Source organism: Haemaphysalis longicornis, unplaced genomic scaffold (genome assembly GCF_048455015.1).
Source record: "Haemaphysalis longicornis isolate Haplotype H1 unplaced genomic scaffold, Haemaphysalis longicornis Haplotype H1 scaffold_3, whole genome shotgun sequence".
Lineage (NCBI taxonomy): Eukaryota > Metazoa > Arthropoda > Arachnida > Ixodida > Ixodidae > Haemaphysalis > Haemaphysalis longicornis.
In genome coordinates, this window is record NW_027526335.1 from 113,931,694 (window position 1) to 113,955,797 (window position 24,104).

The following is a 24,104-nucleotide window of genomic DNA, read 5'->3' on the forward strand; positions in this document are numbered from 1 at the left end:
AGCCAAGCCAATCCAATCCAGGCCAATCCAATCGAATCCAATCCAATGCCCCTCGCGAGAGAGTGTTCGCTATCGCCTCGACTCGACGCGCATGCGCAGTGAGCGTGCGGACTACGGACGCCAACGCGGGTGACATCGTGAGTTACTGAAATGCTCTGCATTTAAAACATGGGATCGTCAGGCAGGAAGAACGCTGAGTGTGGTGGGATGTGTTGTCTGTACAGTTCGGCGAAGTGTTTGGGCCGTGTTGTGTGGTGTGCTTTGCATTGAAGTAGCACGTGGATCACGGATAGGCCGTCTCCACACCTGCTACACAGAGGTCTTGGAGGTCCCGTGGGCAGGAAGGAGAGTGTTGCATGGGTGTGGCCTACCCGTAATCGAGCCAGGGTAACTTAATTGTTACCCTGGCTCGTTGTTACTCTGGATAGCGCTCGTCCTGTCCGGTTCTTTTCTTCGTGATCCCGTTTTAACGCGCTGTTTCCAACCAACCATGTCGCTTTACCAACTCGCCCAACTCTCCATCCTACTGCAGTACATAACTTCATTGTGCCTGTTGTGTGTGTCAGTGGTGTATGCTCCCCAGAGTGGCTTTATAACGTATAGTTTGTTGTCTCTCTGTTCCTTCCTGTGTGCTTGCCATGTTTTGCGAAGGTGTTGTCTGGTGTGTGACTTAAGGTCAGTGTAAGTTATTGTTGTTATGTCAAGTGTAGTTGTAAGTGCAGCAGCAGCGGCCATTTGATCCGCTGTCTCGTTTACGGCGATCCCCCAGTGACCTGGCACCCAGAACATGGTCCCTTCAAGACTTAACGCATATGCTAACATAATGGTTTCATAAACCAAATGAATAACACGATTTTTACAATACTGCTTAGATGCCAGTGTACGTACTACACTCAAGGAATCTGTGAAGATGATGGACTTGGGAATTTCATGATGGAATATGCGCTTTAAAACCATAAAAATGCCATAGGCTTGAGCCTATGCTGCTTTTCGAGTTCAGGGTATTAGATACCCTATAATTAGGTCCGCGCGCCGCACACGACACGGTAAGGGCTGTTTTTGACACGTCTCTAAAAAATTCCGCACGCTTGTTTTTCTCTTAAAGAAACAACTACTGCAAAATTGCAGTTGTGCCTTATATTCCGGTTCCCGAAAACTTGTGGGGTTTGTTTGGCTGGTCTTTTCTTTCAATTGTGGTTGTACTATCACTCGTAAACCAGACACACCGTATATGAAGTCAGGAACACATGGCTTAGGATTGTGCCTCATAAAGATCCATTAATGCCGCGGTTCGGGTATGTTATCATTGAACCTAGTTACGAGCAAAACAATTACCCTCGCACGTGTGCACATCCTAGCCTCCCTGTCGTCATCGCCATTGTCATCGCCAACCCCTTAACTGCTACGAAGAGCGTACATGTGTGTGACATAGCTCTCCTGTTTATAAAAGTAGTCTTAGCGCAGCGAAGACAAGGACTCTGACAATCGGGATGGGCGCTTACCCCGTATGCCATCGTATTTGTCCTTAGTGCGCTAGTCCTATTTCTATAATCTTGAACCAACTCTCCCAACAAGGCGTTTTACAAAAATATAACAGTCCTGCTCCTCATAACAGACAGTGGTGGGCCACTCTCCTCACGTCAACGAGAAGCACAATGAGGAGTGAACGATATAAAGAAGGCAGGATGAGTAGAAAGAAACAGAGAGATAAAACGTTTGTTGAGCGTGAGCAGTAGGAGTGGAACCATATTCCGGGAAGCCATCCGCGCTTCCCGGACCGCGCCATCGTACCCCGGTTTACCAAGAATGTTTAGTCCTCCAGGCGACCGCTTGTAAACAGTCATCATCACCATCCTATCTACGCCCACTGCAGGGCAAAGGCATCTCTAATTAATCTCCAGTTATCCCGGTCCTATGCTAACTATGACCAATTTATCCCCGCAAACTTCTTTATCTCATCTGCCCATCTAACTTTCTGCCGCCACCTGCAGCGCTTGCCTTCTCTAGGGATCAACTCTGTTACCCTTAATGACCCTTAATTGTTAACAGTACCTCCCATTGAAGAAGATGTTGGAAGGGGTTGTAGGTCTGGGGTTTCCTTTCAGCCGACAATGATGTGGCGGAGTGTGCATAATTGATTACAGAATTGGCACTCAGCCGCGTATCGTGTCAGGAACAATAAATGTCCTCTTACAGGGTGCACAAAAGTGCCTGTTTTATTTTTCTTAGTGTAATGTGTTGGCTTTTGTCAAGTTATGTGTGCGGTCTTGGGACTCTGGAGTGTCGCTCTTGTAGTCGTGTAAGATTGAGTAATTTCTTGATCGGTAAGTAGAGGTAAGCCGGAAACTCAATGGCTCGGTGGGCTTCATCTTGTGCCTGTTGATGGGAAAAATTGTTACTCGACTTTGAAGAGTGTGCAAGGTCCACACGATGCTGACTTGGTGTTTTGGCTGCCATCTCTGGAGCTGCAAAAACTCGTGGGGACCACCCGTGCCGACAGGAATCTCCGGAAAGCGGCTTGGGAGTCTGTGGCCGTCTTTGTAGCGCATGAGTTATGGCCACGACGAGGTCTAGGGCGACGGCCAGTTCTTTTGCATCCCTTGAAAATGACGTCCAGAACGACGTGTAGGTAATAAGGGCACTCTTTTAAGTTGCCACAGCCACCACGGTCTGGTTTTAGTCGTAGAAAGCTACGTCATAGTAGTATAGGCCACGTCGGAATTCTGGCGTGAATTCTTTCATGGGCTTGCTTCGGGATTCTTGTCGACCTTGACGGAAAACCGAATGCATGTTTTCCTGAAGCGACTGAATTAAAGGAGCTGGTGCCAGATATCTGGTATTGGGACTAGGCGAGATTGTTCTGGGCACGGCCACTTCATGCGGTGAAAGACTGTACGCCCAGCTTGTCTTTATGCTAGACGAATTTGTGGACTCTAGACTTAGAGAGAGAGAGAGAGAGAGAGAGAGAGAGAGAGAGAGAGAGAGAGAGAGAGAGAGAGAGAGAGAGAGAGAGAGAGAGAGAGAGAGAGAGAGAGAGAGAGAGAGAGAGAGAGAGAGAGAGAGAGAGAGAGACGTTTATGATGTTGAGCCCTCTTGCGGGAGGCCCAGCAGCCAAGGCGTTGGAGTTTCAGCGGTAGGTTTTAGCCGGTGCCCTATGTTGCCAAGCTCCCTCACCTCAGCAACCCGTGTGATACCAGCCAGCCCCCCCCCCCCCCCCCCCCCCCGGGCTCCCGGCCCCGCAAGCCCGACCCCCCGGCGTCCTCGTGAGGTCGGGCCACCGCTACCGGCGCGTCCAGAGCCAGGTAGACCAGCCGCAGGTGGGTCTCCGGGTCGCAGCTGTGCAGAGCTGCCTCCCAGTCGTGAGAACTCTTAATGAGAAGCGTCCTTAAATTAGTTTTTTATGGCATTGAAACAAAAAGAAAGAAGTCGGCAGCGTCGCAATGACATTCTGAACGAACTCCGGAGAAGACGACGAACCGAACAGCGCGTACCCCGGGTGTGCGTGCAGTCATGGCCGCCCATTAAATAATCGCTTCATTCATCATGGGCAAACAGGCGGCCCATGAGGCCGCTCAGGAGAGTTCGTCCTCCCATCCTCTACTGGTGCCTGTGGTAAGGCCGTCGCAGTCCCCCTCGCCCTCCCCAGCGATGCGCATTCACCAGCACAAGAAGGATTGACGCGCCCGTCTAAAAGCGCAAACTCCAGCTGGCTACCTCAGCCGCCTACCTCCTATTCCCCGCTCAGGTGAAATCTTTATTAACAAATATATTGCAAATTCAGCCTACACACCCGAAACACTTCGCAAGTGGTAAACCTTCACCTGCAACCTCGATGTCCTTACTGCCATACCACCACTCCATCAGACCTCACACACCTAGTTTGGTGGTGCCCAGCTTTCGCCAGGCACCGTACATTCAAATTACCCCAGCCACATCCCGATCCACAACAAACGGATGCATAACTATTATCTGAAATAGCAGTTTATTCAATTAAAAGAGGTCTCGCACGGGTTGCTTGAGTGGGTGCTAGCCCGAACAAACTGGCAAACCTGCACAAACTCTTGACTCAATTGCGATCCCTATTGCGATCACCACGAACTGGCCCATTAATTGCAGGTTCCAAGAAATGGCCCAGTTATTGACTCTACTGAGAACGACCAGCATTTGTTCATTTTCTCTTACCCTCTCTCTCTGTTCCTTTCGTCCATCTTGACTAGTGGTCATCATTTTCTAATAAAGGGTCTCTCTCTCTCTCTCTCTCTGGCCTGCCATAGCGTATCAGTATTGTGAAGCCATATTTGAAGTAGGCTTGTTATGGATGTGCTCATGGGTAAGCAGAGTTTTTTCCAGGCTTTGTGTAGGACACGATTGACTTACGGCAAGTTTTACGTATTAGCTGTGGCGCACTCCGATTACATTCAGCAATTCGCATGTTCGCGCGCAGCCGTTCGTGTCCCGGTTCAATTCTCAGGCGCCACGGAGGTGTACAGTGCGATGGCCGTTGAAACGATTGCACAGCAACGCAAACAAAGCCACGCCAGGTGCCGCAATGAATTCATGCTTCAACTAGCACCGTCCAGCGGCAGCAGTCCACGCAACATGAAGACGTCCTCCTGCGCAAGCGCGCTGGTTCGCGCATGCTTACAGCGTAGGAAAAACCTAAGCTCTTGACAATAGTGATTGTTTTCTGCCTTTATTCTTGTCTGGCGTTGAAAATATCTCGTGCAGGGTGCATAACTACCAACGGTCGCTATTTGCACTTATAAAGCTCGCTACTCTGCCAGCGGTGCGCCAGCGCATTTTTTGGAAAGAGTAGGAGAACGTCTTCATGATATTGCACCCCAGTGTGCTGTAAAGTCTGTATGCTCTTCTTCTAGCCATATATTAAATAGTTTGATTTTTTTTATTACGGCTCCTTGTTGTCCAAAATGAGGCAACCCTTGCCTGCAAGCAGCTTGCCAGTCACGCTACATAGAGAGCCGACATTGTGGGCTCGGTGGCAACGCAGCGAAGTAGGACACGTGCCATTGTCTGTCTCGAGGAGCGGTGTTTAGAAAACGCTACTAGCACGCGTCACAATTACGACTGAGTCACGCGATAATTCACTTTACATAGAAAAAAGCGAAGAATGTAGGTGTTTAGAAGAGGCCGCTGCAGAACAAGGTTGAAAAAAAAAAGACATCAATACGGACACGTCGCCTCTTGGCGCCGTCTTGTTTGAGCTGCGTTTATGTTCAGTCGATATGAACCACCTAGGCCATGCCAAAATACTTGTATGTTCAGGCTCATTATTTCTGGGTTCGTATTTGAATTGTTTATTATTGTGCAGGTATGTCCGTCAAAGCAGCCATGCGACTGTCTGTGGCTGGTAAAACCAAAGTTATTCTTCGGCTTTTTTCCATCCTTCTTTTATGTTTTTTCTCTCTCTACATTTTGTGATAAATCATCAAGGCTATCACATTCGTCGTTGTCATCATTATCATTGTCAGATTTTTATGTTCACTGCAGCACGAAGCCTCCTGCACGAGCCTGCACTGCGTTCTCTGAATCCACTCTTTACCGCAGAATGTTTTTAATCATCCCTCTGTCGAGTTATATGTCTTCCCCTATTTCTCGTCCCGTCCATCGGCCGTCATTCTGTTACATACTGGTGCGCATCGCTTCTCAATTGCCTCCATTGCATGCCCAACCTTAGTCTACTTTTTTAAAATTTGAACTTGGTCTCCTTCTGCCCGAGTTTTCTCCCTAATCCATGGCACTCGCCTCCCATCTCTACGCTTTATTCACGTCATTTTTCTTTGTACGGTTCGTCCGGCCGACCCAAATATTACGTTGAGGCATTTAGTAAGTCCCGAAATTACTGCCCCATAAGCCAATACGGGGTGGGGGGATACACACTAGTCGTGCACATTTTTAGGGACAGAGATAGCCTAACGTTCAGTACGCGAGGGCGTTTGCGGAATATACCCCAGCCCATGCTAATTCTGCACCTAATCTCTAGCTTTTGGTTTATATCGGCAACAAAAACTTTTCTCAGGTAGTTATACTGACCTGCCTGTATCCATTGTTTTGTTACCTAAGAAGGGGAGGACGCTTTCTTCGTGGCTGTCCTACGTTACCTTCGATTTGATCATATTTATCTCAAATTTTACGGCTTAGCTTTCTGAGCGGAGTCCTTGACGCATTCTTTGCAGGACCCATCTGAAGGGGCTCAAATAGTTTCCAGTTACTCCTACTTGGACGTTTGGGAGCAATCAGTATGGTGAGGTGTAATTTTTCAATTACTCCTAACAATCCTCCAAACTCTTCCAAAACCGCTCGGGGAAGTGAACGACTTCTTGCACCTTCACTGGTTTGCAACACACCTTTCCGTCCTTTATGACAATGATTTACATATTGTCGTGCTTCCCGTATAACTGGTTACAATTTTTATCACTTGTCTATATGTAAGAAAACTGAAGACGGCGTTTGAGCTTTAGCACCCCATGGCACGAACAGAGGATCCTCTCCCAAACCTGGGGGCTCGGTAGTGCAGTGGTATCTTGGCAGCGAGAGGTCGACGGCTGGGGTAGTGATCATCACCCTATCAGGCTTGGCATTGCCCCGAACTCGACGCGTCGGCTTCGGCGGAGCTGCACTCTAGTAAACTGGGATGAGTTCCGGTGCAACATCACTGCAACCATGACGGCCCCCAGCACAGACCCCACCACTGTGATAAAAGAAGCTCTGAGCAGTGCCGGTCGGACGACGTGGGTAGAGGAGTCCCGGCCAAAGCCTGACCTCCGACTTTTGCAGCTGTGGGCCCCTCGCAAACAGGCTGAAGTGGCTGCCTCGCGAGATCCCTCGTGTGCGCCGGCTCGAATTCGTTTGCAACGCTTGACCACGGCGGCCAGACGACATGAGAAGCGTCTTTCGCGGCAACGATGGCTTAGCTGGTGTGAGCCGCTCGGCCCTTCGTCCACCACATCGTCTATCTGGCGCCCTTTTCGGGCAATGGAATCAGGCGGCCGCACTCCGGATGCAGCAACCAGTGCGGGCCTGGCATCAGGCAAGAACCCGGACCAATTTGCCTTCGATGTGGTTCGCGCCTTGTATCCTGCATTTGACATCCTCCAGGCTAGCAACCCGTGGCCGTTTCCTCTACCACGCCACGTCGGTGCCTCTCCTTCTGATGATGCGGTCCGTGGAATACAATCGGCTTTCACCATGGGAGAGGTCCTGGCTACCATAGACCAGGTGAAACTTCGGTCATCTCCCGGCCCAGATAGCGTTACGTACGAGGTTTATAAAACCTCGACGATCTGTCCCTGAACCGTCTCCTCGACTCCATCAATGAGGTGTGGCTCTCGGGCCAAATACCAGAGTCATGGCTCCGAGCAGATATCGTCCCTATACCCAAGGCAGGCAAACCACTCGAGCATCTTCCCAATTTGCGCCCAATCGCAATGATGTGCACCTCGTGGAAACTGTTGGAGCGAATGCTGGCTACGCGACTTCAGTGGTGGATGGACACTTACAGGTGGTACCAACCGGCACAGATTGGGTTCAGACTTCGTCTGGGGACAGAGGATGGACTTGAGCACTTATCATCAATGGTGCTATTTGGCGGCCGATCTCACAAAGTGCGGACGTTTTTCGCCATGGACATTCACAAGGCATATGACAACGTCAGCCACAGCGCTATCCTGGAAGTTTTCCAAATCCTACTTGTCCCTGAAAAGGACCGCTGAAAAGGACCGCTCTTTTATCCGGACCTTCTTGACTAAAAGATCATTTTCCGTACGGATTGGAGGAACTAGTTATGGCCATTTTAGGCCCGTCCGTGGGGTGTTACGGTCGGTGATTTCACCCTTCCTCTTTAATGTAGTTATGCTGCCGCTTGCCTGGAATTTTGGCAGCATTTCAGACCTACACCTTCTGGTGTACGCGGACGATGTTACAGTATGGACTGTCCACCCAGACCTGTCTCGGCAAGCCGCTAGCCTGCAACAAGCTTTCACGGACACACAGAAATGGTATGAATACGCTGGTCTCTCGTTTTCAGTCGAAAAGACAGCCATTCTGCCCGTGGCTAATGCTTGGGGCCTTCGTAGACTGGAGATGTCACCGATCTCGCTACAACTCTCCGGCCAGCCTGTGCGCACTGCCACCTCTCTTCGCGTGCTGGGATTGGAGATTCCTCGTCAGGGTCAGCTGCCTTGTGGCTTCGATCTGCCCGCCAACAAGCAGGTCAAATGCTACGCTTTATCCGACGCATTTCAGAAAAGTCTGGAGGCTCCGGCTTCAAAATGGCCTGACTCTTGGTGCGGTCAATACGTCAGCCTCGACTTGTCTATCAGGCTCAATTCCAGCATATGACCCAAGCGGAGTGTGCCCGACTTGAAGCAATTAATAGAGCTGCAATGCGGACGATCACCTGCCTCCCTCAAATAACGCCTATACCAACTCTTCAGGCCGAAGCTCAACTTAACACCCTGGATGAGCTTGTACATCAACGCCGCTCCGCACGCCAACACAAACTTAATTTTGTTCCGGAGGCAGCGGTGTTGGCGATCTACATGGGCCGTTCTCAACCCGCCTTACCACCCCACCCTGTAGCTAGGCCGCCCTGGCTGTACCATCAAGTGACCGACAACCGGACGCTCACTCGAATACGCAGTCGGTCGACGGGAAACTCAGACGAGCAATCCGCGGGCGTGCCATTACTAGAGACTGTGAACCAGCCCCAGGTTGTAGAGGCATTTGTGGACGCTGTGGCCCAAGACGGCGTTTTAACTACGGCGATCGAATGCCCCTCTCATTCAGAAGCGAACCAAAACTGTGCTTATGAAACACTCTGCACCTGGCCTTCTATGCTGGCGGAGCTTGCAGCCATACGGGACGGACTGCAAGCGCTACTACCGGCACTTCTTCAAGCTCCTGGAAGTGTTACGGCACAAATTTTCGCGGACTCAATGGCGGCCATATTGGATTTGCGACGTGTAGCCTCCAACTCGCCCGTCTCAAGAGACATTCATAACCTGCTGGACACGTACCCCTGCCCTCTCCGACTGTCATGGATCCGGCGTAATACTGTCACCGCCCATATTGCGGTGGATAGTTCCTGTCACGTTACGTCGGTTCTACGGCTCCTTCCCTTGCTGACAACTGACCCACATGACCAATTTCTCCAACTAAAGGAAGATCTGCGTCGCGCCACACGCGCTCTTATCCCACCGTGTGGAACAGACCTTCCCAGTGGGCTCGCTCGCTGGGAGGAAGTCCTGCTGCGTAGATTACGAGTTGGGGTGGCCCTCTCTCCTGCAGTAACCCGGGCGTGGCCACCGCGATACCACGCCCCGTTTACCACAAACGGCCCCTTCTGTACGGCTCCTGCCGAAGACGCCGACACCAACCACCTGCTATGGACGTGCCCTTCCCTGAGTGCAGCGAGATCCCCACACCTTCGTGGCACAGGCCTCCATCCTGGGAGACCCCCCGATCTTCAGCGATGGCTGTGGGGGCCCCACCACCACTGTCTTCTGGACTTCCACCGGGAAACGGGTGTCAAATTGTACCTGTAAGACCTTATGCCACAGGGCATACTATCGCAATTAAAAGAAAAAGAAAGCTGTTTCTCCATGCACCACAAGCAAAAACCATAACGCTTCGTTACGCTACCGCCTTAGGCGCTACCACCACCTCCAAATTTTTAGCAGCATAGTAGTCCTCATTGCCATAGTTATCACAAAGTAAGACCCAAAAACTTGACGAAACAAAAAAGCAAGGTGCAAGACTTATTGACTATCGCTATTAGCGGCTCGACGGCAAGTGGGCAGCAATGCAAGCTAACAAATTATGACGGCATGAGGGTGAAGAAAATGAAATAGGCAGTACATGCAGCATCTCAGTATTTAACGTGACACATTTCTGTTTCCAGCATTTTGTGTGATGCCGTACTCAAGCGTTGAATTTAATTGGGAGCCCGGAAAACAACAGTTCTGGCTACTCGGTTCAGCCGTTGCGATACTCATAGCTCCAAAATCCCAAAGCGTCAAGTCGGAAGCATTCTCGTAGCAGTTGTATAGACGACGATGGCTGCGCGCGTTGCGCAGAAAATTCTTGACAGGTGCTATCACTTCGAAAAAAATTAAAGCCGTTCCACTCAAAGTGAAAGCTGTCGGAAGTACAGAGCAGTGATTCGTCATAATGGGCTGTAGCGCCGTTATTCACTTCCTGCTATCACCCAAAAGAAGTTAAATTTCTCGCCTTCTCATGCTCACGCGCCCCTTGCCTGAAACTGTGCCAGTGAGAGTTCTGTTTTTTTTTGTGCTTGCTTTTCCACCCGCACGTGCTGGCGTTGCACCGCCACTTTTTTTTCGTTTATTATCGTAAAAACCAACCCAACGAGCGTTCATAACTAGATGAACGCGGGCGCTGCCGGTTAATTACGTATATTTTGCCTCAAATGTACCCACAGTGTTTTTTTCCCGCTAAACAACGGGGAGATGTACGACAAGCGCCAGCGATTCACGAGTTTCGAACGCTTATGGCTATATAAACCGCTTGGCTTTCGGAGCCTCTGTATTACGCCACGACGACTGAACGCCGTGTGGCTCTACTTGGGTCCAGCGAGCGAGATACGACGACAAGGCGAGCCCCTAAAGGGCTCTGCACTTAAAAGCTATCCCTTAGTCCTTGGCATGCTTACACCAGTATCCGCAGTACGTTTTAAGGCTACCATTTGCTCTTTAATATGCAAGATCCTTTGCCTAGTTGACCCATTGTGCGGAACCTGACTGGCGAGCTATGAAACTATCTATAGTTCGTCCTATGAGCTGCGCTCAGCATTATGAAGGGCACACAGGTCTCGGCTAGCCCCCCTTTAAATCACCGTGCAATTCTACTCAGGCCGGCGTACCAAGGTACTCGCGCAGCGTGGGGATAGAAATGTCCTTCCGAGGCCTCACCCCCAATTGTAGCCTTCATCCGACCTCTGTGGAATGCAGCGATGAGTTAGGCGGGGATTAACTGAGAGCCATGAAGCCTACGCAGTGCTGTACACGTAAGCTTGTAGAATGAACCGAAGCTTGTTACACCGAGCAAATTATCAACTTTCCTGTAAAGGGTGCACCACAGCACAAACAGTAATATAGCGGTGAAGCAAACTTTAGTAGTATCGCGATGCACACTTTTATTACTTTGGCTACTCAAATTACTCCAGCGCGTGCTACTACTCGAAATACAGGATTTATTTTCTGTAAGAATCGAGGCATATCTAGGTAAGAATCTGCGTTGCCTGTGATGTAATAGCGAGCAATTCTGCGAAGGCAAAGAATACTACACATTTAAATGGCCACTATCGAAGATGAATTTAGCCGTCATATTACTGGTATTTAGGGTTTTGTTGCGTCAAACCACGGGTATTAGTTTTTGGTTAATTTTTTACTTCTTCCTGCCTTCCTCGTTTTTGCGAGCATGCTTTCGGAGACTGGACACCACTCCGGCTTCTTCCATACTTGCTATTAGAGGTCGCCATCTGTTTATGTTGTTATGGAGAGAAAGCACCCCGTCTTTGCTCCGCAAAATGCAATCCGATGGTCCAGAACAGCTCCCAATTGTTTTTCATTGCTATTCGACCCAGGCCTCTAATATGGTCTGCCTGTATTGGCGCGTGTAACGCGACAGTACGCATCAGAACCCCCTCCCCCTCCCTTCATGTTTGATAGTTAAAAACTGGGGCATTCACCGTTGTCCGTTCGCTAAATGTCCCACGTGTTATAGGTCATGTTAATTTTGGCACGGGATAGTTGTGGTCCCGAAATGTCGAATCAAAGCAATGTCAAGCTGCAGTACTGCAGCTTTTCTCCAACCCCCCGATGTACTCGTGCATGAAATAAACTGAATCTGAATCTGAATTTGCGTGTGGGCCACGGAGCAAGAATAAGATTTGAGGTGAAATTATGCTTCCTAGCGCGGCCAGATAATGTCATAAACGCTCGTCATACGTTAAGCTAGCGGCATATGCCGCGGGTGAAGAAACTGCGCGGCCGCCGCAATCGGCATTTCACTCCCCAGCCGCGGAATAAGTGCGGCGGCTATCACTTCGTCCATCAGGTGCCGCTACCCTCTCCTTCGCCGTCGCCGCTACGAAGCTTTGCAGTCCACCTTGGTTTTCATTGTGACATTATCTGGTCGCTCGCCCGCCCTTGTCGCAATGAGCCATTTCACCTCCTATATAATCTTGCTCCGTGGTGTGGGCACAGCCCGGAAAGGTCACGCCACACGAAAACCACGCGAAACCATTCACGCTTAACTCGGACTACGCAGAGAAGAAAAAAAAAGACCTATTAGAGGCAGTCTGTGAGCAAAAGCACATACAGGGTTACATACTCGCAGTAGACGACCACGTACTCGCAATGGCGTCTTGCTTAACGCCTGACGTTAGGCCTAGGCGACACTTCCCTTTGAGTTCGAACGACGTTAACAGGTACTCACAGATTGACGAATAATACGTTTGACGTTGCTTGGCACATCTTTAGGCTCGATAAATAGGCCTGCCTAACCTTCAGTTTAACAAGAATCACAGCACCTACCACGGAGGTGTATCGATCAGCGCTCACTCCCGGGGGTTTTTTTTTGTTTTGTTTCCTGGGAGTCTAAATACTCACGCAGTCTTACATACCCACAGAACAGCACACCCCAGCAGAAGTGTATAGATCAAGGCTTTCCTCTGGATTTTTGTAGCGTGAGCTACACTGGTCGAGGTTGAGAAGTTTCGCGTGGCTCCTGGAGAGCCGTGTTGCGCATGCGCGAGGAACAGTGCCCTCTCACGGCGCACAGCTTGCGCGCCGGAGCCCCCGCCGCCGCGATTGGATTGGATTAGATTGGATTGGATTGGATTTAAAATGGTTTTCGCAGCAGTAAGCACGAAAATCAGCTAATCCTAGACAACCAGGAAACATAAGAATAACCAGCTGAACCTTAGCTCACGCTACGTATATCCTGGCATGGCCGAGCTAAGCCACTGCTAATTTTTGTTCTATGTGAGCCTCAAAACCTGTACAGTACGACCAAAATAGCACTTAGAGCGTATGTCAGCTGCCGGAGCCAGGGACCCAGTGTCAGCGGACGCCTGCGGTGTAAACACCATTGACGGAAAGCTGATCGGTTTTACGTTACGCCTACCAAAGTATCAAAACGCACGTCGACACCTTTATGCGTAAGCACTTTGCTAGGCTGAGACAGAAAAAAACGAGAAACTTGAGTGGTTATTGACGGGGACCTTAATGTTGACTTTAGAAAACTCGACGAGGGGAATTGGTTTCTTCTACAATTGCATGCTACAAATGCCTCAATCAATAAACCATAGAGCGAAGACGGTGTTTGGATTTGTTGGTGGTAACAAAGCGATTGTAAATACCATTACCAAATACAGAAAAAGGCTGTGTCTAGGGTGCCGTCCGACGGTAATATAAGCACTCCATAAAAGCGACGTCCATTGGCGTTTAGGTGAAAAAAATGCCGCGTCTGGCACTACTTCGCCCTCAATTACCGTAACGTAACGTAACACAGCGTAAACTAACCCAACATAACCCAACGAACAGGAAAAAATATAAAACGCCGGAAGCTAACCCATAAATCCTAACCACAAAAGGTACAAATAAACCTAAAGGTATAAAAAAGAACGGCGGTTGATTCCTCTGTCATAGGAATCGGTAAAACACGAAGGTGAAATGTGCAGCGAAATTTGCAGTTGAGCATGATTTGTGGAATGGCGGCTGTCTTGTGGGTGTGCTTAGCGAGTGACGTCCTGCAGGTGGGTCACTTCGGCAAAGGCGTACTGGCATCATTTCCGTGACAGATATGACGTCAGTGAAGTGTTGGTGTATCGCGGCATAAAACCCTTCCTATTAAAATATAATACCCGAAAACGAAGAACCCTAAGTATAACGTAATGTTTAGTACTAAAGGTTGCTTCCCAGCAAGAAGACCCTGTGTGCAGGGGTGCATCTTTTACAGGCCACTTGCTTCGTTGTACTGGCGTCACTTCCGTGACTAATATGACGTCGGGGAAATCTTCGTGTATCCAGGAATAAAAAAAACTTTCGTGTTAAAAAAACTAAAGGAGGCAAGAGCCGGACTCAAACCATCGTCTTTAGTAAAAGGAAGCCAAGACAGAACCGGTACACCACAACGGCAGGCGCGAAGGCATGTGTCAGCCCAGTCTTAAAAATTTAAATGTCTGACCGCGGCACGCGGCCTACCGGAATAGGATGGCCGCCCACAGCTCCTAACTATTAAGTGCGGATGCACTTTATAAGCGACCCCAAACCTTCCACCGCCGCCGGCGGCGGCGGCGGCGTCCGCAGTCCTCCTCTCCCTAGCAACGGCGTGGAGCGGAGAGGAGCGTCGGTAGCAACGGCGCGGTGACGTCACTTCACCACGTGACCGCGCTCGCTCCGCCTCCTCGCCGTGGCTGCGCGGGTGCGCGCCGCTCCCCGCACCGCTCCTCGCGCCGTGACGTCATGGTATGACGTCACAGCGCACCTCCTCTCCCCAGCAGCTGCCGCGCGCCTCTCTCTCCACCGTGACGTCACACTCTCTCCTCTCCCCCTCGCTCGGCTGCAGCTGCCGTGCGCCGCTGTCCCTCTCCCCTTGCGCTCGCCTCCTCTCTCAGCCACCTGGCTCGGCGCGCTCGGCGCGGCGTACCCCCCTATATATGCAGCGATAAACTGCCAGACCTCCGTGGGTCGGCTCGCGCGCGCTCACGGGCGAATGCCAACGGATTTTAACTTTACTCCCCCTCATAGCATCACCCCGTGCATTCGCACTTAACCATGTTCACCCTCGGGGAAATGCTTGGGAGTTTTTTTTCTCCCCTACCCCGTCCCTGCTGTTTCAATAAACGTTTTTATCTCTCTCTTTCTCTCTGACCGCACTCTACCGATGGCTGCAGCGCTGAGCTGGAGTGCCGTCGGACGGCACAATAGACAATGCGGATAAACAATTCCGAGGACACTTAAGCTTTTCTTACGAGTTGTGAACGGGAAGCCATCAATGCCCAGTTGAACGTGCTCCGACAAGTTTTTCGCTGCGGCTTTCCAGTTTTACTGAGGGCTAGGTTTCTTTAGTTTCGCTAATAAATTGGTGCGGGTTACTTTTAAAGACGATAGTCTTTCTTGGGCTACTTAAAGGCGGAAATATTGGTTTGCCAGTATGTATGTTTGTAAGTCCCTCGATTCAGCGACACGGCCAACAGATAAATTAAATTCTTGAGCGAAAAATTTATACAGGCAAAGTTTCTCGAAACCACTAAATCCCGAAACGCACTTCCTACTTGTCAACATTGCTGAACAAAAAGGAAAAAAAATAGAATTAAAAAAACATCAATACGTCGGTTCTATTTCAAGTGTTTATTTCTTAAAAAATACGTGGCTGCTTCAATTCTGAGAGAGCAAATAAAAAGTACGTGTTGAAAACAAGGTTTCCACCAAAAAATATAAAAAGCGCTCCCGCCGACCCTAGACTCATTGCGGCATTCCAAGAATTTTGATAGTAACGAAAGGTTCCAGCAGATAGTGCGCGAGCTGGGAAACGCGATAAATTTGGTTTGACTTGAGCGAACCTCCACCGTAGTTACTGTGAGACGAGCGATACGGGACAGCTGGACGGCAAAGAGAAGAGAGGCATTTCCGTGAAGAGTCTGCAGAAGACCATCATTTTTCGGCGACCTTTGCAGCAAAGTGAGCAGTGCGCAGGCAATTTTTTAATGTCTCTACATTGTGCCATGTACACTTGATTCATTTGAACGGTATTACAGAGAATTCTACTCCCGCAGAGAGTGGCCTGTATTCCTCGTGTTGTATCGCAGCTGGGTTGGGCCAACACTGCGCGTGCTTGGTGCATACTCTTCTCTTTCTATCTTTCTTTCTTTATTTCTTTCTTTCTTTCTTTCTTTTTCTCTTTCTTTCTTTCCTTTTCTTTCTTTCTTTGTTTCTTTCCTTCCTTCCTTCCTTCCTTCCTTCCTTCCTTCCTTCCTTCTCTCTCTCTTTCTTTCTTCCTTTCTTTCTTTCTCTTTCTTTCTTTCTTTCTTTCTTTCTTTCTTTCTTTCTTTCTTTCTTTCTTTCCTTCCTTCCTTCCTTCCTTCCTTCCTTCCTTCCTTCCTTCTCTCTCTCTTTCTTCCTTTGTTTCTCTTTATTTCTTTTGTTCTTCCTTCCTTCCTTTCTTTCTTTCCTTATTTCTTTTCTTCTTTCTTTTTATTTATTTCTTCCCTTCCTTCCTTCTCTCTCTCTTTCTTCCTTTCTTTCTTTCTCTTTCTTTCTTTCTTTTTTTCTTCCTTTCTTTTTCTCTTTCTTTCTTTCTTTCTTTCGTTATTTCACTCTTCCTTTTTCTTTCTTTCCTTCTCTCTCTCTTTCTTCCTTTCTTTCTTTCTCTTCCTTTCTTTCGTTCTTTCTCCCTTTCTCTTTTCTGCCTTCCTTTCTTTCTTTCTCTTTCTTCTTTTCTTTCTTTCTTTCTATTTCTTCCTTTCTTTCTTTCTCCGTTTCTCTTTTCTTTCTTTCTTTCTTTCTTTCTTTCTTTCTTTCTTTCTTTCTCTTTCTTTCTTTCTCTTTATTTCTTTCTTCCATTCTTTCTTTCTTTGTCTTTCTTTCTTTCGTTCTTTCTCCCTTTCTCTTTTCTGCCTTGCTTCCTTTCTTTCTCTTTCTTCTTTCTTTCTCTCTTTCTATTTCTTCCTTTCTTTCTCTTTCTTCTTTCTTTCTCTCTTTCTATTTCTTCCTTTCTTTCTTTCTTTCTCCCTTTCCCTTTCCTTCCTTCCTACCTTCCTTCCTTCCTTCCTTCCTTCCTTCCTTTCTTTCTTTCTTTCTTTCATTCTTTCTTTCTTTCTTTCTTTCTTTTTCTTTCTTTCTTTCCCTTTCTTTCTTTCTTCCATTCTTTCTTTGTTTCTTTCTTTCTTCTAAACTCCTCTTGCAGCATGGTTCTGCGCATGCCCATAAGTTTCCAAGTAGCGCGATCCTTTTCTTGTGTTTTATTAAAGGGGCCCTGAAAGGCATTTTGAGCATACTAAATGAACTATCGCAACCGTTAGATTGGGTCGTCAACGTCCTCTGTGCCAAGTATTACTCTTTTACGCGCAGCGGAAAGCTCACACTTTTGTTGCAAAGTTTGTCGTTTTTTTCTCACCCTTTCCTTCGTGTTTTTGGACGTCGCCATCTTCACATGTCTACATCATCGATTCCCAGATGTTCGTCATGAGCTAGACATCCTGCTATTGGGCGGCTTTTTTAACCAACTTCCGGCAAAGAGATCAGTCGTCTGCTCAGCGTCGGCTCGCCGGCGATCTGCCAGCGGAGTGCCGGAGTGCTTGGGCATTTTACGACAAACGAAACAAGTGTAAAACAAACGCTTAACCGTTTGTATTGAATGCAACACGGCCATAACACGACATGGATATTCTCTTACCTGAGTACGTTCCATAAAGAAAGCGTTGAAGCCCCGTGGCACTTCTTTCGTGCAATCGCAGGAACGCCCTGAGCCGAAGGCCCGGGTTTGACGCATACATTTTATTCACCTTCAAAACAATCCAAAGATGCGTTTCTAACGAACACAACGTCACAACATGCGTTGAAAGTCTGAACCACGATTGACAGAGGATGGGTTGCCTCCGCCTGCCCGTCGTAAATTCGGTACTCACCTCGCGCGCGCTTTGCGGGGACGAACAGCAAGTCACTTAACCCTGGCGCCCAAGCCGAGATGGCTTTTAGCCACGCACACTGCACATACCCCATGCGAGGTTGAGTCGTACGTCGCTCGAGAAAGATAATCCAGACCATGGGAAGCACTATCCACCCGCAGAAGCACAACGTCGCATTTCATCGCGAAACAAAGGCGTCCACAACACACACACCATCGCCTCCTGTAATGCCAAACGCATCTCGCACTTCCCAATGGGAGTGAGTGGTACGCCTGCAGTGTCCACATGTCGCGAGGTGGGGCCCCGAGCTGAACCGGGATCGCGGAACCGTAACTGACTTCTAGAGCGGTTTGTGCCTTGTTGCCAAGGCAACCGATGTTTGAGATTGTCAAAGAAATGGCGCTCGGTCCAGCGCTAGAAAGCTCAGAGCCGCGGATAACTCTATGGCCGCGGAGGAGCATGTTTTGCCAACGTTGCCGCTCTCCACCACGCGTCGCCCCAAGCTAAACTGGTCACATGATTGAAGCGTTTTGTGCACGGGTTCTGTATTGGTTTAATACGACTTTTTCACATGCCGCCGGCAGGAATTACCACCACGGCAAAATAAGACCCGGCACCAGCGGGGCCACATCTGATACGGCGCTTTTTGGATAAACAGTGCGCGGTGCATCAAGGGAACGAGCGCACGACCCTCCCCGTGCGGCTGCGAGTTCGCCGCCGATAAAAAGTCATGTGCCGCCAGCAACGTACACCGCGAAAGGGCAAGGCCAGGCCGCCGCATACATGCGGCCAGATTTTTCGTTCGCTTTTCCAGCCTTGATCGGAGTGCGGGATTCATGGTGTCAACAAAGCTTGCCCGTAGCAGACGACAGTCTGGGCAGCGCAATAGCGGAAGTACGTCACCGCTGCGGAGTGCAGCATCATGGGAGGCAAGGCTCGCGCACCGTCAACAGCGGAGAGTAAGTCGAAAGGAGGAGGAAACGCGGAGCGACGATAATGCGCGGTTTTTGATTTACGATTTCTCAACTAATACTCATCGCTTTAACAAAATTCTTGCGGGAGGAGATTGCAAATACATTGCTTTATTTGGGTACATGTACAGCCGGTAAAACGCTTGTCTATAACAGCGATTTCAACTTCAACCAGCTACACCCGAAAAGTGCCGAAACATACTCGTTCCAAACATGTCGGAGGCAAAAGCGAAGGGCTAAGACTTCAGAATTCCGCAGTAGTTTTATTCAAAGCCCGCTCCGGCGGGGCAGGATAGGGCTGAGAGTACGAACGCCGTGTTATAGACAAGCCTTTTACCGGCTGTACATCCATGCATCGGCGGAAGGTATTTCAGGACCCCTTTAATGCGTCTCAGGAGCTATGGACCGCCTCGCAGCCATGTGGATTTAGAAGCCGGCTGCCGAAGCTGACGCCTACTCTTTTTACCGGCTTCTCACTCGAAAGACCATTCAATGCTTGCTCGCTTTCACATTAAAAACACGGCATACCGGCCTCAGTGCGATGGCCGTTTCTTCGGCTTCAACGATGGACATCGCACTGGCAATGACGTCTGCAACTTCGAATAAACCGCTTCACGTAATTACGGACTGCCAACAGGCATGCAGAAACTACGGCAACGGTCGCATCTCAACTTCCGCCCTCCGATTACTGAAAAAGCACAAGGATACCCAGAACCCTGCCATACTGATATGGACACCAGGTCACGCAGGGCTTGACGGAAACGAGCGAGCACACGCTACAGCCTGAGCATGCACCCTCCAGGCACCGCACCAGTCGCTCCGTGGCCCAGAGCCTGTCCAGCAGCAGTACCGTGCACTTCTGCAACACCACCGCCTTGCCAGATGTGCCTACCCACCACCGCCCCAGAGGCTTACCCGAGAAGAGGCTGTAGCCTGGCGGCAACTACAGACCAACACATACCCCCACCTTAGCTTCCTGCACATCATACACCCCACAATATATCCACCAACATGCCCACACTGCAGCGAACATGCAACACTGTACCACGCCACGTGGGCTTGCCAGAACACACCAGCAGCCCCCACTATTCGCACCCCCACCCTCGAGCAGTGGGAGGCCGCGCTGTGCAGTTCGGACCCTTAAGACCAGCGACAGTTGGTGGGCCGGGCACGCAGGACCGCAGCCGCCGCAGGGGCCCTGGACTGAGGGCTTCTCCCGCTTTCAAGCGCAAATCTTTTGAATAAACGTTTTTACCACCACCACCGCCCTCAGCGGGTGCGATGTACTTGCAACTGCTTCGCTGGACATCCACTTCCGCAGCATTGAGACGGCACATCGTTTCTCTTTCTTTCTTTTTTGAATGATTACGGGATGTTTTGGGGGGTGAGACAGTGGGCAATATAGTTTATGGTGGGTGCATTATAATATGCTCCTGGAATGAGTTTTAGCGATCGCATGCGCCACCATCCCACACTGGCCCCCATCGACTGATATAGCTGTGTAAAATGGCGTGTGAACGGCGCCTCATAGTGAGGCGTAGTGACAACGCTTGCTCCCAGCAAGTATGTTTTGCAATTACACATTGATTAGGATGTTGCACACCTCTGTTATGAGCTATGTTTATCCTGAATGCGCCAACGCTTTCGCCAGCGCTGAAACAAAGGTCATGCCTCAACCTGTTCTTCATACATGATAGTGCGTAGGAAAGTTTGGTAGGCACTGGTGCTGCTGCGGTATTTCCGCAACCATGCGGTCCCAACATCCTATCAGTCTTCAAAAAAGCAGCACGAAAAATATGCTGAGACAGTATGCGTCACGTTGGAAAATAAGCACTTACGGGATGATGTTCTTTTCTTCCTTCATTTTCGGCGTTGCTAAACATCAGCTGCTTACAAGCTGGCCTTTTCGGCGAACCTAATTGCGTTGTGGCCTCCCTACAGTTTTTCCCGTCAACGCAACGACGAAAGAATAATATTTGCGCACGCCCCACGAGTGTGTAATACGACCCTATAGGGCGAGCCGCCGGCGAAAACTGCACCACTGTTCTCCTGGGTCCTCCATACAGCAATGGCGAAAACACGCGGACGCGTTTGGGACCGCTTCTGGACAATGCAAATTGGATGGGAGCGTTTAGGCGTCCCTCATTAGCGCCAGTTCCCGAAAAATGCCGCACCCACGTTCAGGCACGAGCACAAGTTTCAATGGTGCTGAGGCGACCCAGGCATCCCCGTCGATTTGCGGCGTCCAGAGAATGGACGAACGAGAGTGGTATTGTAAGTTGTCGCACGTGTTCAATGCCCTTTCTTGCACATTTGTTTTTTCAAGTTTTACGTATTATGTTTAAATAAAAACACCATGATAGCAAGACATTCAGCTGATGAGAATAACAAAATTAAAATAACATCGTACAACTGGAACATCGGTATGCTTTAGTTAAGGTATTGAGATGCAATGCAGTGAGAACATGTCCTGTTAACTTCCATCCAGGTGAACTACTTTGCCGCACAGCGTACCTGAAGAATGCGTAGTTCCTCTGGTCTGCGGGAAGGGTGGCGTCTTGCTTGACGGGTGCGAAGAAACCCGACCTCTCGGGTGATCCCCCTCTCTGGTGCTGCTGCGCTCGGCATTGGGCCAGGAACACGACGAGCAGGCAGAGCCAACAGCGGGGAGACACCATCCCTGCGATCGGGAGGAGGAGAAGAAAAGCCCATTTCTGTTAAAGGGGCCCTGCAACAATTTTCAATTTTTTTTAGATGCGAAGCATCTAATGGTCGAGCCTGTTCCCTCCGCCGTTGTGTGGGCGCCGTTGTGTGGCGTCCACACCCCCACTGCGCATGCCTGGCCAGGCACCGCTGATGACGATTGTGGCAGGATGCCCCTAGGGATTGGCCAACTAAAGAATCCATCACGAGATAGCTTCGCGTTCAACCACCGTCGTCATCTTCCCGTAGGGGAACCCTGAGTAGTATGCGAGGCATTCCTCCGCTCCTTTCCGACGCTCCTTTCCTCCGGCATTCCTCCTCTCCTCTCCGAAGCTCCTCTCTTCTCCGGGATTGCGCAATGAATGGCAACACCTGCGGCTCCACGTGCGATAATGCGAAGCAGCTTAGGGTTAGAGACGCGACGGTAGCCGCCGCATACTCCGCTGGGGGCGCCACTGTAGCTCCACGGTATAAATAACGCGTGCGCGCACTCCGCTCCTCTCATTCTCCTCCCGCAACGCCGCGATCGAACTGAAAACTAATGGGAACTTGAGTCGACCCCATGGCTGCTTCGCATACGGCTCAGGGTTCCCCTATGGGAAGATGGTGAGATTTTTTTTTCTAAATCAAAATGCTTTCAGGCTGTAGTCAACAAACACATCCGCTACTTTAGAATAGGGGGCCATGAAGTACCTCAGCGTAAAAGTACGGCTATATGCCAATCAGGGAAACCTGCTGAAAAGATTTTTCTCTCTTTCCGGATCCTTGGAAATCTTTGAGCGCTCGAATTACGGCATTACAGAAATGTAGCGGCTATTGGCCACTTATTTTGTGTTGCAGCAATAAACGAATTCAATAGCCATTGTAGAAAAAAAAAAAGCCGCATAGACAAAGCGGAAGCGGCAGGCGGATAGTTCGTTTGCGACGAGCAAATCGCACAGTGCCGCTCCGTGCTGTTGATAACTATAGCTTTGGCAATGCTTCCAGACGCAAAGGAAAGAGTGAAAGCGATTTTCAGAAGTGTTGCAGAGTTCCCTTAACAACGTGGGATCTTCTCATGGGCTCAGACATAACGGCGCAACCGCATGGGAAGGGACTCGAACGGAGGCCACAAAAATAGCGGGGTTACGCAGAGTCTCACGTCACCCCACAACGGGTATGTGCTAAGCACCTTAGGAAGGAAGGTCTGTACATAGTGAAATCATATAGAGTTATTGCGGAGCGAAAAGTTTCAAGAAAGGTTGCGTTATGCTGAAACAAGAGGTGTCACGCTAGAAATCCCAGATTCCATAAGAATTTCGTTTGCACCTCAGGAAAGTGTTCCTGAGCTCTGGCAGCATGCATTTATGTGTATCAAAACTGTTTTGTGGATCAAGCACCAGGTTATCAGCTCGAAGTCTTATACAGGCATCAACAACCGAGATTTAAAGCTTCTTCGTGTTTTATTTTTCACAGTCTGCACAGAGGGAGTGTAATAAAACTACGAGGGAGAAAGTCTCAAATGCCTCATTGTGCGAAAAAGTGGCGTTGTCCGGTGAAGAAAATGACTGCCGCTGTACCGAGCAAGAACCACTCACAAAAATATCGGATCTGGTGCGAAAACGCGTATGTGGGCTAACTGTCGGTAAAGTAAATTGTTTACTTTGAGAAGAAAAATGGGTACATTGAAGTTTGTATCGAGAACTAGCCCAGGTGTCAAAGCAGGAGCCGAGCGCCTCACCAACACGCTACATCAGCACTTTGCCAGCGGCCGAACCTAAGAGCCATTTATTAGCCTAGAGCTTGCGGCGCAGACGTCATACAGCGAGACTGTTGATCGTGACGGCACGAGGGCAGAGCAGGTGCACCCCAGCCACAGATAGCTGAGATTCCGACAACGCCTTTTCGACTTCGACTTTTTTTTTTGTACACTTCCAGAACGTAGTCAACAAACACACTTGGTGCTTAGAAAAAGGAGTCACAAAGTACCCCAACCAAAAATAACTGCTTTACACCCAACAGGTATCTCACAAGCTTGCTCAAAAGAATTTTCCCTTTTTCCCTGTCGTGGCGTTCTTCGAGCGTTCGAATTACGTCATTATAACGGTGTAGCGGCCGTTGGCCTGCTTTCTTTCTGTTGCAATAATGAACGCATTCAATGGCCACTTTCAGAACGCCCCAAAAGCAAAGAAGGCCCCTCTGCTGCGACGAGCAAGCAACGCAGTGCCGCCAGGGGCTGGCGATAACTGCAACTTTCGCAGTGCTTCCAGACGCGAAACTAAGAGTGAAAACGTTTAACGGAGGTGTTGCAGAGTTTGCTGAAGTGTCGCCAATTTGCATGCCCAAGTAATTCCGCACAATATACAAAGAAACTAATGTGAAGAAAGTGATGCAAACGCTATGAAGCGGTAAAGAAGTCTTTGATAAGGGTTGTCAGAGGAAGCATTCAAAGTACGTAAGCGGAATTGAGTGCCCCTGAAGGTTTTTTTACAGCATGCTTTCAAGACACGTTAAGAAATTTTAAAGCACAGAAGAACACTTAGGCAAGTATGAAAGCGAAGTTAGAAAAAAAGTGGCTCGTAATACTAAAAAATGAGGCAAGTGGGACGGGAAATAATCTGAAAGAAAAGGTAACATACACTCCAGCATAGACCATACTCCGGTATCAGAATGATGAAAAGGCGACAGCTTAGAAAGCGACCACAAATGGGTATTTTGAACTCTGGAAGTGCAGCACATCAGGCGTATGATACTGTTATATTATTATCTGAGACGAAATT

At 49.3% G+C, this 24,104-nt stretch overlaps 1 protein-coding gene across 1 annotated transcript in view; it reads right to left on the reverse strand.

The window, feature by feature from the left end:
- The window catches only part of LOC144175024 (uncharacterized), a 174,594-nt gene that overhangs the window by 6,553 nt on the left and 143,937 nt on the right, over positions 1-24,104 (reverse strand). Inside the window, exon 2 of the mRNA XM_077704039.1 lies at positions 21,157-21,322. Coding sequence (XP_077560165.1) covers positions 21,157-21,320 — 164 coding nt within the window. The 5' untranslated portion in view covers positions 21,321-21,322. The remainder of the gene's footprint in view (positions 1-21,156; positions 21,323-24,104) is intronic.